The sequence below is a fragment of the Hypanus sabinus genome, chromosome 14 (genome assembly GCF_030144855.1).
Source record: "Hypanus sabinus isolate sHypSab1 chromosome 14, sHypSab1.hap1, whole genome shotgun sequence".
NCBI lineage: Eukaryota > Metazoa > Chordata > Chondrichthyes > Myliobatiformes > Dasyatidae > Hypanus > Hypanus sabinus.
This window is the reverse complement of record NC_082719.1, coordinates 19,465,763-19,482,019: the sequence shown is the minus strand read 5'-3', so window position 1 is coordinate 19,482,019 and position 16,257 is coordinate 19,465,763. Positions and strand designations below refer to the sequence as shown.

At 42.2% G+C, this 16,257-nt stretch overlaps 1 protein-coding gene across 3 annotated transcripts in view; it reads left to right on the top strand.

Moving 5' to 3' along the window:
• LOC132404582 (coiled-coil domain-containing protein 158-like) overlaps positions 1-16,257 on the top strand; it is a 175,785-nt gene that overhangs the window by 128,737 nt on the left and 30,791 nt on the right. For all 3 annotated transcript variants that reach the window (XM_059988841.1, XM_059988839.1, XM_059988838.1), the window contains 2 exons: positions 2,336-2,449; positions 15,821-15,981. In XM_059988841.1, the coding sequence (XP_059844824.1) occupies positions 2,336-2,449; positions 15,821-15,981 (275 nt within the window). The remainder of the gene's footprint in view (positions 1-2,335; positions 2,450-15,820; positions 15,982-16,257) is intronic.

The following is a 16,257-nucleotide window of genomic DNA, read 5'->3' as shown; positions in this document are numbered from 1 at the left end:
CCGAACTGGAAGCAAATGGAAATAGGATTTGACTTTGCATGATTGCTGTATAGAATGGTTTTACTTCTTAGTATTGACCTCTTCAGATGACATAGTAAACAGTGAATTTGTGTAATTTAAATAGTTTGCTGGAAGATATGACAGGGTGGAATTATCTTCTGCTTACGAAAGGACTATTGTAACCTTACTATTAATTGGAAAATAAAATTTTGCAGCAATTGTTGAGAAGTTTAAGCTGAATGCTTTAAATGAGAGTGCCTAAAATTCTTTGTGTTCTTAAAGGAATCCAGTGGGTGAGATAGTTAAAGTTCCAAAGGATTTCCGCAGAGTACGGTTGGGAGGGGAGTATGGTAGATGGTTACTCTGCAATTAAATTGGAGAACCTTTTCTTGATATCCAAGATGTAACCCTAAACAGAAAGATCATGACTGTAATTTGTTACTTTGTTACATGAACTGTGAAGGATCAGCACAACAAAAACAGATGCTGCAATCCTTCAAACTCAGTATTATTAATATGCTACATTGAGCTAAATGTGGCTATGTTTGTATCTCAAATTCTGAATTAAATTGAAACTTTCATTACAATGATTTAATAACACATTGGAATTTCAGTTACATTTGTAAAGGGGGGGTTTCTTCTTTTTTCTTTGTTACTGTGTATGTAATCAAAAGGGCTTTGTTTTGTTAACTAGCAGGAATGCTTCTTTGTTGCGAGAGAGTGCTGGAAGCTTGTTTGGGTTAAAATTTACTGATAACGAGAATTGTATTCCTTTGTAAACCAAATGGGGATTAATGTTCTTTCTTCTGAGTCTGTAAGCTTTTGTTGACGGGCTTTTGGGCAGATCGGCGCAAGGGGGTTGAGAGAGAGGACGCAATGCTGTAAGCTGGGCAAGGAACGGACCCCAAGTGGGGGTCCGAGGCCAGGAGGAGGGGGGATGAAGCTAGATGTGCTTGGTTGACCACTCGGAGGGTCCTGAGCTGCGAGTCGAGGAGTTCGGAGGGGATCGAATGGTGGCCAGAAGACTTCAGTAATTGAGCTCCAACGGTTGTGCACGAAGTGGTTTGGACTTTGATAAGTTTGGCGCCTTTTCTTTATTTTTTTCTCTTCATATATACTGTATAGTTATTAATCACTTAGTTATAGTAACCTTTATAAATTGTACTCATTTAATGGCATATGGTGTACTGTCTGTTTTTGGGCGAGGCGGAGACATCACACAGCATCCACACCAGCTGATTACCCAGTTTAGCGGGGCCAAAGGCTGCTCCCCCTAGACGAGAATAAGCTGAGCGAGCCTGAGGCGACCCAGGGGGTTACATAAGGGGGTTTCTTCTTTTTTCTTTGTTACTGTTGGCGTTAATTTTGTACAATTTAAGTTTTTAAAGAATTAATTGTAGGTCAAACATATCGCCTTGATATTTTTCTGTTGTGAGCCAAGCATTAATGATATTAGCATTAATTATATTTAATCAATGCAGTGCTTGATTTCTGTTAGTGATCCAGCTATATTTAAATCTGTTTATTCAAATTGCAACATTTCAAGCCACGCAGATAAGTTTATAAGTTAAAATTAAATTTACTGTCAAACTACATATATGTCACCGTATACAACCCTGAGATTCACTTTCCTGTGGGCATACTCAGCTATCAATGGAATAGTAACTATAACAGGATCAATGAAAGATCAACCACAGTGCAGATGACAACAAACTGTTCAAATGCAAATATAAATAAATAGCAATAAATAACAAGAACATGAGAATAATGAGATGAAAAGTCCTTAAAGTGAGATCATTGGTTGTAGGAACATTTCAACGATGGACAAGTGAGTGCAGTTATCCTATTTTTTTCAAGAGCCTGATGGTTGAGGAGTAGTAACTGTTGTTGATGGTGGTGCAAGTCCTGAGGCTCTTGTACCCTCTACCTAATGAAAGCAGCGAGAAGTGAGCATGACCTGTATGGTGGGGATCTTTGATGATGGATGCTGCTTTCCTACAACAGGGTTTCATGGAGATGGGCTGAAGCTGTTAACGTAAATCCCAACATTGGTGAGTTTCTGAAATTGGCTGACTACTGGTGAAGATATTGATCAAAGGCAAATAGACTTATCATTTTGGAAATCAGAAGATAAATCTCTTTAAAATTCTATGTGCACTATTGTGTTCAGTCACAATTTACTCTTACCCATTTTAACCCAGTCTTTTTGTAAAATTTAATATTACTAAGAATAGACCAGTAAGTCAAAACCTGATTTTTCTATGCAACATTACAAATATTTACTTATTAAAGTCCTGTACTGTCTGTAATTCTGTATAATATCTTTGTTTTCAAGGAGCTCCAAGGTCCAAATTTTACTACCTGTACATATTCAAGCGCTCGAGTCTGTTCTCCTTCAGTTCGTGTTAATCAGTCATCTAACCAGCCTTCGTCACAATACTTACCCACTGTAAGTGTCATCTCTAGTAATATGTGTTCATTGCAATTTTATTTTCCAGCATTGTAATTTTCTTTCAGATTACAGTCGGCCCTCCTTATCCGTGGATTCCGCATGCACGGATTCAACCAACCGCAGATCGGGAAAAACCAGAAGTTCTGTCTCCAGCACTCGTTGTTTGAGCATGTACAGACTATTTTTTCTTGTCATTATTCCCTAAACAATACAGTGTAACAATTATTTACATAGCATTTACATTGTATTAAGTATCGTAAGTAATCTAAAAATGACTTGGAAGTACAGGCAGTCCCCGGGTTATGAATGAGTTCCATTCCTGAGTCCATCTATAAGTCGGATTTGAAGTCGGAACAGGTACATCCACTATTATTTAGCATCAGTTAGTCAAACATTTTTCTTAGAATGTAGTACATATTTTACCTTTCTATGCATTTTAAACAAGAAACATATGTATTTCAATAATTAAACCACTGCGTAGCTTAGTAATAATTGTAGCTTTCATCGGGTTGGGGCCTTTCACATGCTCCATTAAAATTGTTCCGATTGTTAACTGACTGTAGCCTAATGCTTTTCCAATGACTGATGGCGTTTCACCTCTTTCTAATTGCTTTATTACTTCCACCTTATTTTCAATTGCGATCATGATTATTTTCGTGAACGGAAACACCGCGGATTCAGAGCTACGCCGGGTCCTAATGTCCACCGCACTAAACATGTTAAATAAAGGTCGGGGTTCTGCTGGGTCCTAAAGACCAGCACACTGAGCCAGGTTAAATAAAGGATTTGAGCATCTGTGTTTTTTGGTATCCATGGGGGGTCTCTGAACCAATCCCCACGGATAAGGAGGGCTGACAGTACTTTTTATCTCTTTTAAGAGGTACCTAATGCTAGTTTGTCTGTCCATAATGGACTATAAGAGATAACAGCAGAATTAGGCCATTTGGCCCATTGAGTCCCTTTCCCATTTCATCCTGGTGGATCTATTTTCCCTCTCAACCCCAACCTTCTGCCTTCTCCCCATAACTTTTCAGGCCCTGACTAATCAATAATCTATCAACCTCCACCTTAAATATACACGAACACCTGTCCTCCACGGGCACCTGTGGCAAAGTATTTCTCAAATTCACCAACCTCTGGCTAAAGAAATTCCTTCTTATCACCATTCTAGATGGATGCCCTCTGGTCCTAAACTCCCCCACAATAGGAAATATCCTTTCCACATTCACTCTATTTAGGCCTTTCAACATTCAGTGTTTCAATGAGATCCTGCCTTAGTCTAAATTGCAGCAAGTACAGAACCAGAACCATCAAATGCTCCTTGCATGATAATTCTTTCATTCCCAAAATCATCATCACGAGCCTCCTTTGAACCTTCTCCAACGTCAGCCCATCCTTTCTTGGATAAGGGGCCCAGAAATGCTCACAATAATCCAAATGACATATCATCAGCATTACATCCTTGTTTTTTTTATATTCTAGTTCTTTCAAAATGAATGCTAACATTGCATTTGCCTTCCTCACCACCAACTCAACCTGCAAATTAACCTTGAGGAAATCCTGCACAAGGACTCCTTTGCTCCTCAGATCTTTGAATGTTCTCCCCGTTTAGAAAATAGTCTATGTTTTTGTTCCTTCTACCAAAGTGTATGACCATACACTTCCTGACAATGTATTCCATTTGCCACCTTTTTGCCCATTCTCCTAATCTGTCTAAGTCCTTCTGCCTCCTCAACACCATCTGCCCCTCCACCTACCTTCATTATGTTCGCAGATGTGGCCACAAAGCCATCAACTCCAATATCCAAATCATTGACATACAATGTAAAAAGAAGCAGTCCCAACAACAACCCCTGTGGAACACCACTAGTCATTGGCAGCCACCAGAAAATGCTCCCTTTATTCCCACTTTTTGCTTGCTGCCAACCAGCCAATGCCCTAACCATGCGAGTATCTTTCCTGTGATACCAAGTGCACTTATAGACAATAGACAATAGGTGCAGAAGTAGACCATTCGGCCCCTCGAGTCTGCACCGTCATTCTGAGATCATGGCTGATCATTCACTATCAATACCCAGTCCCTGCCTTGTCCCCATATCCCTTGATTCCCCTATCCATCAGATATCTATCTAGCTCCTTCTTGAAAGCATCCAGAGAATTGGCCTCCACCGTCTTCCGAGGCAGTGCATTCCACACCTCCACAACTCTCTGGGAGAAGAAGCTCTTCCTCAACTCTGTTTTAAATAACTGACCTCTTATTCTCAATCCATGCCCTCTGGTACTGGACTCTCCCAACATCTGGAACATATTTCCTGCCTCAATCCTATCAAATCCTTTAATTATCTTAAACGTTTCAATCAGATCCCCTCTCAATCTCCTCAATTCCAGCGTGTACAAGCCCAATCTCTCCAATCTCTCTGCGTAAGACAGCCCTGCCATCCCAGGAATCAACCTAGTGAATCTACGCTGCACTTCCTCAATTGCCAGAATGTCCTTCCTTAAACCTGGAGACCAAAACTGTACACAATACTCCAGGTGTGGTCTCACCAGGGCCCTGTACAAATGCAAAAGGACATCCTTGCTCTTGTACTCAATTCCCCTTGTAACAAAGGCCAACATTCCATTTGCCCTCTTCACTGCCTGTTGCACTTGCTCATTCACCTTCATTGACTGGTGAACTAGGACTCCTAGGTCTCTTTGCATTTCTCCCTTACCTAACTCTACACCGTTCAGACAATACTCTGCCCTCTTGTTCCTGCTTCCAAAGTGGATAACTTCTCATTTATTCACATTGAATGGCATCTGCCAAGTATCTGCCCACTCACCCAGCCTATCCAAGTCTCCCTGTATTCTCCTAACGTCCTCTTCGCATGTCACACTGCCACCCAGTTTAGTATCGTCAGCAAACTTGCTGATATAGTTTTCAATGCCCTCATCTAAATCGTTGACATAAATCGTAAAGAGCTGTGGTCCCAATACAGAGCCCTGTGGTACCCCACTAGTCACCTCCAGCCAGTCCGAGAAACACCCATTCACTGCTACCCTTTGCTTTCTATCTGCCAACCAGTTTTCTATCCATGTTGAAACCCTGCCCCCAATGCCATGAGCTCTGATTTTACTCACCAATCTCCTATGTGGCACTTTATCGAATGCCTTCTGAAAATCTAGGTACACAACATCCACTGGCTTACCCTCGTCTAATATCCTTGTTACACCCTCAAAAAACTCCAACAGATTAGTCAAGCATGATTTGCCCTTAGTTAATCCATGCTGGCTCAGCCTAATCCTATTTCTGCCATCAAGATGTGCCACTATTTCGTCCTTAATAATGGACTCAAGCATCTTCTCCACAACTGACGTTAGGCTAACAGGGCGATAGTTCTCCGTTTTCTCCTTCCCTCCCTTCTTGAAAAGTGGGATAACATTAGCCACTCTCCAATCTTCAGGAACTGATCCTGAATCTAAGGAACATTGGAAAATGATTACCAATGCATCCGCAATTTCCTGAGCCACCTCTTTTAGAACCCTCGGATGCAGACCATCTGGACCCGGGGATTTATTAGCCTTCAGTCCTACCAGTCTACTCATCACAGTTTCATTCCTAATGTCAATCTGTCTCAATTCCTCTGATATCTTATGACCCTGGCCCATCCATACATCTGGGAGATTGCTTGTGTCCTCCCTGGTGAAGACAGATCTAAAGTACGCATTAAATTCTGTTGCCATTTCCCTGTTTCCCATAACAATTTCTCCCAATTCATTCTTCAAGGGGCCAACATTGTTCTTAACTATCTTCTTTCTCTTCACATAGCTAAAAAAGCTTTTGCTATCCCCTTTTATATTCCTGGCTAGACTGAGCTCATACCTGATTTTTTCTCTCCGTATTGCTTTTTTAGTTAAGATCTGCTGTTCCTTAAAACTTTCCCAATCATCTGTATTCCCATTCATCTTAGCCCTGTCATACTTCTTTTTCTTTAATGCTATACAATCTCTGACTTCCTTTGTCAACCACTGTGGCCCCTTCCCCCTCTTTGGATCCTTCCTTCTCATTGGAATGAACTGCTTTTGCATCTTTTGTATTATGCCCAAGAATATCTGCCACTGCTGATCCACTGTCTTTCCTGCCAGGGCATCCGCCCATTTAACTTTGGCCAGCTCTTCCCTCATGGCTCCGTAGTCTCCTTTATTTAATTGCAACACTGACACCTCTGATCTGCCCTTATCCCTCTCAAATTGTAGATAAAAACTTATCATGTTATGATCACTACTTCCTAATGGCTCCTTTACTTCAAGATCACTTATCAATTCCTGTTCATTACACATCACCAAGTCCAAAACAGCCTCGTTCCTGGTTGGCTCAAGCACAAGCTGTTCCAAAAATACATCCCTTAGACACTCCACAAACTCCCTATCCTGGGGTCCAGCACCTACCTGATTCTCCCAGTTCACCTGCATGTTGAAATCTCCCATAACAACTGCATTACCTTTAGCACGTGCCAATGTTAACTCCCTAATCAACTTGTACCCAATATCCACGCTACTGTTTGGGGGCCTGTACACAACACCCATTAGGGTCTTTTTACCCTTACTGTTCCTCAGCTCAATCCACACAGACTCTACTTCCCCTGTTCCCAAGTCACCTCTTGCTGAATCTCATTCCTCACCAACAGGGCCACCCCACCCCCTCTTCCCATATTTCTGTCTCTACGATAGCACATATACCCTGGTACACTCAATTCCCAGGCCTGATCCCCTTGCAGCCATGTCTCCGTTATCCCAACAATATCGTAGTTCCCCATTTTCATCTGAGCTTCAAGCTCAACTGTCTTATTTCTGACACTACGTGCATTCAAGTATAAAATTCTTAGCCCATTCCTCCTCTCTTTGCTTAAAACACTGTCTACTGTACCTAACCCAGCTCCTTGAACTTCCATCGGGCTAATTGCTCCCTGAATTTTGATGACCTTCTCAAGATCACCCAAACCTTCTACACATTTAACCCCATGCTCCTTCTGACCAACCCTCTGGATCTGGATCCCTGCCCCCTGCACATCTGGTTTAACCCCCCCCCCCCCGAGCAGCACTGGCAAACACTCCTGCAAGAATGTTAGTACCCCTCCGGTTCAGATGTAGACCGTCCCTTCGAAACAGATCCAAATGTCCCTGGAACAAAGACCAATTATCCAAAAACCTGAACCCTTCCTTCCTGCACCATGCTCTCAGCCTCGTATTAATGTGCATAATCATTCTATTCTTCGCCTCACTCGCACTTATCTTGCTAAGCAACCTCATGTGTGACACCATGTCAGAAGTCTTTTAAAAATCCAAGTACACAACATCCACTGATTCTACTTTGTCTATCCTGCTTGTTATTTCGTCAAAGAATTCCAACAGATTGGTCAGGCAAGATCTTCCCTTAAGAAAACCATGCTGATTTTGGCCTGTTTTATCATGTGCCTCCAAGTACCCTGAGACCTCACCCTTTACAATGGACTCCAACGTCTTTCCAACCACTGAGATCAGATTAACTGGCCTATAATTTACTTTCTTCTGCCTCCCTCCCTTCTTGAAGAGTGGAGTGACATTTGCAATTTTCCCTGTCTCCCAGAACCATGCCAGAATCAAGTGATTTTTGAAAGATCATTACTCATGCCACCACAGTTTCTTCAGCCACCTCTTTCAGAACCCTGGTGTGTATATCATTTGGTCAAGGTTACTTACTACCTTTTGACCTTTCAGCTTCCCAAGCACCTTCTCCCAGCTAATAGCAACTAAACTCACTTCTAACCCCTGACATTCTCAATCTTCAGGCATACTACTAATGTCTTCCACAGTGAAGACTGAAGCAAAATATTTATTCAGTTCGTCCGTCATTTACTCGTACCCCATGACTATCTGTGCAGCGTCATTTTCCAGCTTTCCAACATCTACTCTCGCCCCTCTTTTACTCTTTATATATCTGAAAAAACCTTTGGTATCCTCTTTGATATTATTGGCTAGCTTCCCTTTATATTTCATCTCTTTGCTCCTCGTAGCTATTTTAGCTAGCTTCTGTTGTTTTTTTTTTAAGTTTTCCAATCCTCTAACATTCCACTAATTTTTGCTCTGTTATATGCCCTCTCTTTTGCTTTTATGTTGTTTTTGACTCCCCTTGTCAGCACGGTGGCATCATTGCGCCTATAGAATACTACTTATTTGGAATATATCTGTCCTGCACCTTCCAAATTTCTCCAAAAGACTCCACCCATTGCTAGTCTGCCAACATTCCTGCTGTTGTCTCCTTCTAATCAACTTTGGCCAGCTCCTCTCTCGTGCCTCTAAAATTCCCTCTACTCCACTATAATAATGATATATCTGACTTGAGCTTCTCCCTCTCAAATTGCAGGGTGAATTCTATCATATTATGATCACTTTCTCCAAAGGGTTCTTTTACCTTAAGCTCCCAAATCAAATCTGGTTCATTACACAACACCCAATCCTGAAAAGACTTGGGCCAAGAGCCTTCATGAGGACTGGAAAGGAAGGGGGTGATGCCAGAAACCAATGGTGAGGAGAGTGGAAGGAGGATAGCTAGAAAGTGATAAGTGAAGCCGGGTGGGTGGGGAAGCATTACCAAGCCCTCCCTGATAATTCTCCCCAACACTTCCTCTGCTACATGGCAACTACATTGGTGCTGTTTCATACACCCATGCTGAGCTCATTACTTTCATCAAATTATTTGTCCATTTTTGACATCTCCCTATCCTTTCTCAATCTCTTTGACTCCATCCCTGGAGACAAACTGTTGACTGGCATCTTTTATAAACCTACCAATTCCCACGGCCATCTTGACCATGCCTCTTCCACCCCATCTCCTGTAAAAAAGGCTATTTTCTTTTCTCAGTTCCTTCATCTCCACCACAAATGTTCCCATGATGAGGCTTTCCTTTCCTTTCCAAGACATTAGGGATATTGTCCTTCTTCAAACAACAAGGTTTCCCTTACTCCACCATTGATGTTGCCCTCACCTACAACTCCTCCATTTCCCAGACATCCATGCTTACCCCATTGTCTACTCTCTTAACAATGATAGAGTTCGTCTTGTCCTTACCTACCACCCCATGAGTCTCCACATCCAACACACCATTCTCCTCAACTTCTGCCATCTCCAAAGGGATCCTACCACCTAACACATCTTTACCTTTGCAAGAATCATTCTGTCTGTGATTTCTTTGTTCATTCATCCATCACCACTAATCTCCCTCCTGGTACAAGCATCGTAAATGCCTCAGCTACCCATTCACCTCCTCCGTCATCTCCATTCAGGGCCCAAAATAGTCCTTCCAGATGAAGTAGCACTTAACCTGCAAATCTGCTGGGGTTGTCTATTGTATCCAGTGCTCCCAACGCAGCCTCATCTATATTGTTGAGACCCATTATAGATTGAGGGACTTTTTCATCAAGCACCTCTGCTCCATCCACCAAAAGTGGAACTCCCTGGCAATCAAACATCATAATTCCAATTCTCTTTTCCATTGCAACATGTTGATTCGTGGCCTCCTTTTGTGCCATGATGAGGCCACCCTCAGGGTGGAAGTACAACACCTTATATTCTGTATGGCTAACCTCTACCCTGATGGTATGAATATCAGTTTCTCTTTATGGTAAAAAGATTTTTCCCCTCTCTCTCCCTTCTATTTTCCACTCTGGCCTCTTGCCTCTTCTCACTTACCTAACCCCTGCCTATCACCTCTCCCTGGTGCCCCTCCTCCTTCCCCTTCTCCCATGGTCCACTCTCCTTTCCTATCAGATTCTTCCTCCTCAGCCCATTACCTTACCCACCCACCTGTCTTCACCCATCACCTTCTAGTTATCCTACTTTCCCTTCCCCCACCTTTTCATTCTGGTGTCTTCCACCTTCCTTACCAGTCCTGAAACATCAACGATTTGTTTATTTCCATGGATGCTGCCTGAACTGCTGGGTTCCTCCAGCTTTTTATGTATGTTGCTTTAGATATTCAGCATCTGCAGACTTTCTACAAATTCTGTCTCTACCTGCATATTGAAATCTCCCATTACTATTATAACAATGTCCTTTTAACATGCGTTCTCTATATGTCATTGTAACTTGTAGCCCACATCCTGGATACTACTGAGGCCTGTATAGAACTCCCATCAAGGTCTTTTTACCCTTGCAGTTTCTGATAACTACTCACAAGGATTCTACATCTTCCAATCCTATGTCACCTCCTTCAAAGCAGTTCCTTCCATTTTTTACCAACAGAGCCACCCACTCCCTTTCTTTTCAATACAATGTGTATCCTTGGATGTTAAACTCCCAACTATGATCTTCTTTCAGCCGTGACTTAGTGATACAACATCATACCTTCCAACGCCTATCTGTACTACAAGATCATCTACCTTACTCCGTATACTCTGTGTATTCAAAATAACACCTTCAGTCACCCGTTTTGATTTTGTCACCCTGTTACACTGCAGCTCATTCCACTGACTCGAATTTTGTCCTGTCATCTGCCTGTCCTTCCTGACAGCCTCACTGTACACTGATTGGAGCTGTATAACAACTGTCCATTCTCAGGCCAGTCATTGGTTCCCATCGCCCTGCCATATGAGTTTAACCCCTCCCCAGCAGCTCTAACAAAACTACTTGCAAGGATATTGATCCCCTTCTGGTTCAGATGTAACATATCCCTTTTGTTCGGGGCATACCTTCCCTATTAGAGATCTCAATGATCCAGAAATTTGAAGTCTTGCCCCCTACACGAGTTCCCCAGCCAAGCATTAATCTGCCAAATCATCGTATTCTTACCCTCACTTGCCCGCGGCAGAGGCATCAATCTAGAGATTATTACCCTGGAAGTCCTGCTTTTCAGCTTTCCACATAACTCCCTAAATTCTGTCTTCAGGACTTCCTCCCTTTTCCTACCTATGTCATTGGTGCCAGTATAGGCCCAGAGCTCTGGCTGCTCACCCTCCCCTTTAGAATGCCGTGAACCTGATCTGAGATATTCCTGACCCTGACATACCATCCGATTGTCCCTTTCATATCCACAAATCTTGCACCTACTCCTCTAACTATGGAATACCCTATCACAACTACAGACTGCTTCTCCCTATTTCCCTCTGAGCCACAGGTCCAGACTCAATGCCAGAGAGCCATTTTCTTTGGATCCCCTGGTAGGTAATTCCCCCTTATCAGTATCCAAAGCGGAATACTTATTATTGAGGGTAATAGCCACAGGGGGCATGGCTGCCATTTCTTTTCGCTTTCCTTACAGTCACTCAACTATCTGCCTCCTGTAACTCGGGGGTGACTCCCTCTCTGTAGCTCCTATTTATCACTTTTTCAGTTTCCCATATCAGCCGAAGGTCTTTGAGCTGCAGCTCCAATTCCTTAACACCTTCTCTGAGGAACTGCAGTTTAGTGCATCTGGTGTGTTTATCCAGGAGGCTGGAGGTCTCCTAGAATTTCCTCATCTCACACAAAGAACACAACACAGGCTCTGAAGCCATTCTCACTGTTAGTACCATGTTACCACTGTTAGTATCTCATAGTTAGTACCATGTACGTACTAACTGTTGAAGAATGAAGAAGAAACGTACCGGAAATTTACCTCACCCAAGCCTGTTGAACCAAAGCTTCCCCACTCTTAACACCAGTCCATTCCAACAGTGGCTGCTCAGTTTGCGCTACCTTATTTTTCATCTGCCCTTGCTGATTGATGCGATTCAGTTGAGCCAACGGATAAAGCCAAAAGCCCACAAATGCTCCTTTTCAAATCTCTCACCACAACTTGTGTGTAACCTCCCCTCCTGATTCAATTGGGACCTTTCCTATGAGGGCAACAGTTTAAAGGCTTATGTGTCTAGAAATCTCAGGATGGCAGCAATGACCCAGTTTCTACAGCAGGCTGTCACCTCTGTAACTTGTGTTATTTTATCTTTTGCTGGCATATAATTCCTCCAAATGAAAAAAAAAGTGTAATATCTTTCAAACTATTCAAATAGAAAATGGTGAAAATAAGTGTCTTCTATTGGGAGGAAAATAAGAAATAGTGTTTCAGATTGCGGAACTCATCAGATGCTTTTTTTTTGTCTTGTTGATCAACTGGGAAAAGGTAGGGCTGTAGGCACAGTAATAATTCATTTACGGAGGAATCAACACAATATTGAAGCACAGACAAATTCATTCTATTAATGAGCACCTTGAGAATTATTCTGTGTTATATTAAAGAATAATCATCAGCTCCTGAAGTAATTCTACAACTTGGGATTCTTCCTAGCACCACAGCCACCTGAGGATCATAGACAACAAGCATAACATTGCAAATGATAAACTTGGAGCTTTCCCAGCTTCTTGTTCTTCTAGAATATGGATATTTAAAAATAACTTTTCATTTTCTTGAAAGGCTGTATAATTAGAAAGTTGAACTGTGGAAAAAGTCAATTGATCATTATGTAATTTTGAAAACTGATTTTTCATTATTTGTTATCTGGACTTCTCACTCTGTAAACTTGAGGCCAAAACTTTCTTCTGTGATCATCTCGTTCCATTCAGCCATCATCCCTGTGCATATTGCCCCATATAAGTAACACTATCCACCATGGGGAAAAGTATTACTGGCTAATTTGAAATCTTGCTCACAAGATTTGTATTTTATATTTTGATCTCTTCCTTACTCACTCACATTAATGGAGTCATTTCTTAGACAACAGACAATAGGTGCAGAAGTAGACCATTCAGCCCTTCGAGCCTGCACCGCCATTTTGAGATCATGGCTGATCATCTACTATCAATACCCGGTTCCTGCCTTGTCCCCAAATCCCTTGATTCCCCTATCCATAAGATACCTATCTAGCTCCTTCTTGAAAGCATCCAGAGAATTGGCCTCCACTACCTTCCGAGGCAGTGCATTCCAGACCCCCACAACTCTCTGGGAGAAGAAGTTTTTCCTTAACTCTGTCCTAAATGACCTACCCTTTATTCTCAAACCATGCCCTCTGGTACTGGACTCTCCCAGCAACTGGAACATATTTCCTGCCTCTATCTTGTCCAATCCCTTAATAATCTTATATGTTTCAATCAGATCCCCTCTCAATCTCCTTAATTCCAGTGTGTACAAACCCAGTCTCTCTAACCTCTCTGCGTAAGACAGTCCGGACATCCCAGGAATTAACCTCGTGAATCTACGTTGCACTTCCTCTACAGCCAGGATGTCCTTCCTTAACCCTGGAGACCAAAACTGTACACAATACTCCAGGTGTGGTCTCACCGGGGCTCTGTACAAATGCAAGAGGATTTCCTTGCTCTTGTACTCAATTCCCTTTGTAATAAAGGCCAACATTCCATTAGCCTTCTTCACTGCCTGCTGCACTTGCTCATTCACCTTCAGTGACTGATGAACAAGGACTCCTAGATCTCTTTGTATTTTTCCCTTACCTAACTCTACACAGTTCAGATAATAATCTGCCTTCCTGTTCTTACTCCCAAAGTGGATAACCTCACACTTAAACGCCATCTGCCCACTCACCCAGCCTATCCAAGTCACCCTGAATTCTCCTAACATCCTCTTCATATGTCACACTGCCACCCAGCTTAGTATCATCAGCAAATTTGCTGATGTTATTCTCAATGCCTTCATCTAAATTGTTGACGTAAATTGTAAACAGCTGTGGTCCCAATACCGAGCCCTGTGGCACCCCACTAGTCACCACCTGCCATTCCGAGAAACACCCATTCACCGCTACCCTTTGCTTTCTATCTGCCAACCAGTTTTCTATCCATGTCAATGTCTTCCCCCGATGCCCTGAGCTTTGATTTTGCCCACCAATCTCCTATGTGGGACCTTATCAAATGCCTTCTGAAAATCGAGGTTCACTACATCCACAGGATCTCCCCAGTCTAACTTCCTGGTTACATCCTCGAAAAACTCCAACAGATTAGTCAACCATGATTTACCCTTGATGAATCCATGCTGGCTCGGCCCAATCCTATCACTGCTATCTAGATATGCCACTATTTCATCCTTAATAATGGACTCCAGCATCTTCCCCACCACCGATGTCAGGCTGACAGGTCGATAGTTCTCTGTTTTCTTCCTCCCTCCTTTCTTAAAAAGTGGGATAACATTAGCCATTCTCCAATCCTCAGGAACTGATCCTGAATCTAAGGAACATTGGAAAATGATTACCAATGCATCTGCAATTTCCAGGGCCACCTCCTTTAGTACCCTAGGATGCAGACCATCTGGACCTGGGGAGTTGTCAGCCTTCAGTCCCATCAGTCTACTCGTCACTGTTTCCTTCCTAATGTCAATCTGTTTCATTTCCTCTGTTACCCTATGTCCTTGGCCCATCCACACATCTGGGAGATTGCTTGTGTCTTCCTTAGTGAAAACAGATCTAAAGTACTCATTAAATTCTTCTGCCATTTCTCTGTTTCCCATAACAATTTCACCCAATTCATTCTTCAAGGGCCCAACATTGTTCCTAACTATCTTCTTTCTCTTCACACACCTAAAAAAGCTTTTGCTATCTTCCTTTATATTCCTGGCTAGCTTGCATTCGTACCTCATTTTTTCTTCCCGTATTGCCTTTTTAGTTAAGTTCTGTTGTTCCTTAAAAACTTCCCAATCATCTGTCCTCCCACTTACCTTAGCTCTGTCATACTTACTTTTTTTTAATGCTATGCAATCTCTGACTTCCCTTGTCAACCACTGTGGCCCCTTTCCCCCCTTTGAATCCTTCCTTCTCTGGGGGATGAACTGATTTTGCACCTCGTGCATTATTCCCAAGAATACCTGCCATTGCTGTTCCACTGTCTTTTCTGCTAGGCTATCTGTCCAGTCAACTTTGGCCAGCTCCTCCCTCATGGCTCCCTGTTCAACTGCAACACTGACACCTCCGAGCTGCCCTTATCCTTCTCAAATTGCAGATAAAAACTTATCATATTATGATCACTACCTCCTAATGGCTCCTTTACTTCAAGAGCCCTGCCAATAATGAAAGTGGTACAAGCAAACAAGTTGAATATCCTGTTGTTTTTGAAGGAGACTATAAATATAAAAAAAACATCAAATAAAATTAGATCTCACAAAATCGGGACCACTTCCATTTTTACCAGAGTGAACTTTTAATATAAGCCTTGATCAGTTTCTATTTCTATCAATGGAAATGGTCATTAGACAGCTCCTATAGCCAGGTAAGGTTCCTTCTCACTGGTTTACTGTCCAAGCAATGAATTATTCCCAATTTCTCTCCCTTACTCAAAAGTTTAAAACAAATTTAAGTTGCAAATCATTGTTCACTTTCGCCTAAGCAGAAACAGCCCAGATCTAACCTTTTTTTTCCTTCTTGTATAAACTTAAGGCAGTTTCCAACACCTGTGGTCTTCGAGAGAATTTGAACTCTGACTTGAACAATGTTCAAATGGACCATAAGAATACAGTCTGTGAGGGGTGCAACAAATCAAGCCACATAAACTGCAATGAATGTGAGGAAGAACAAACATCAAGGAATATGCCTGCTGCGTAAGATTCAAACGTTTGGTGTATTTTACTACTTTGACAGAACAGCATTAATTTAAAGCTACCATAATGCATTGTACAATCTCAAGGGTGCATGCAACTACTGTGTTGGTATTTGAATTGTGGACATTTTGGTCAAGTTGACCATGTTTCTTCTGACAATAATTCCTTGCATTTATGACTATTGGTGATAAATTCACACTTAAGATTTGGAGGAGTTACAACTCCTGCTGAATTTTTCAGAGTCAGATGACAAGAGACTTCTTCAGAGTGGTATGG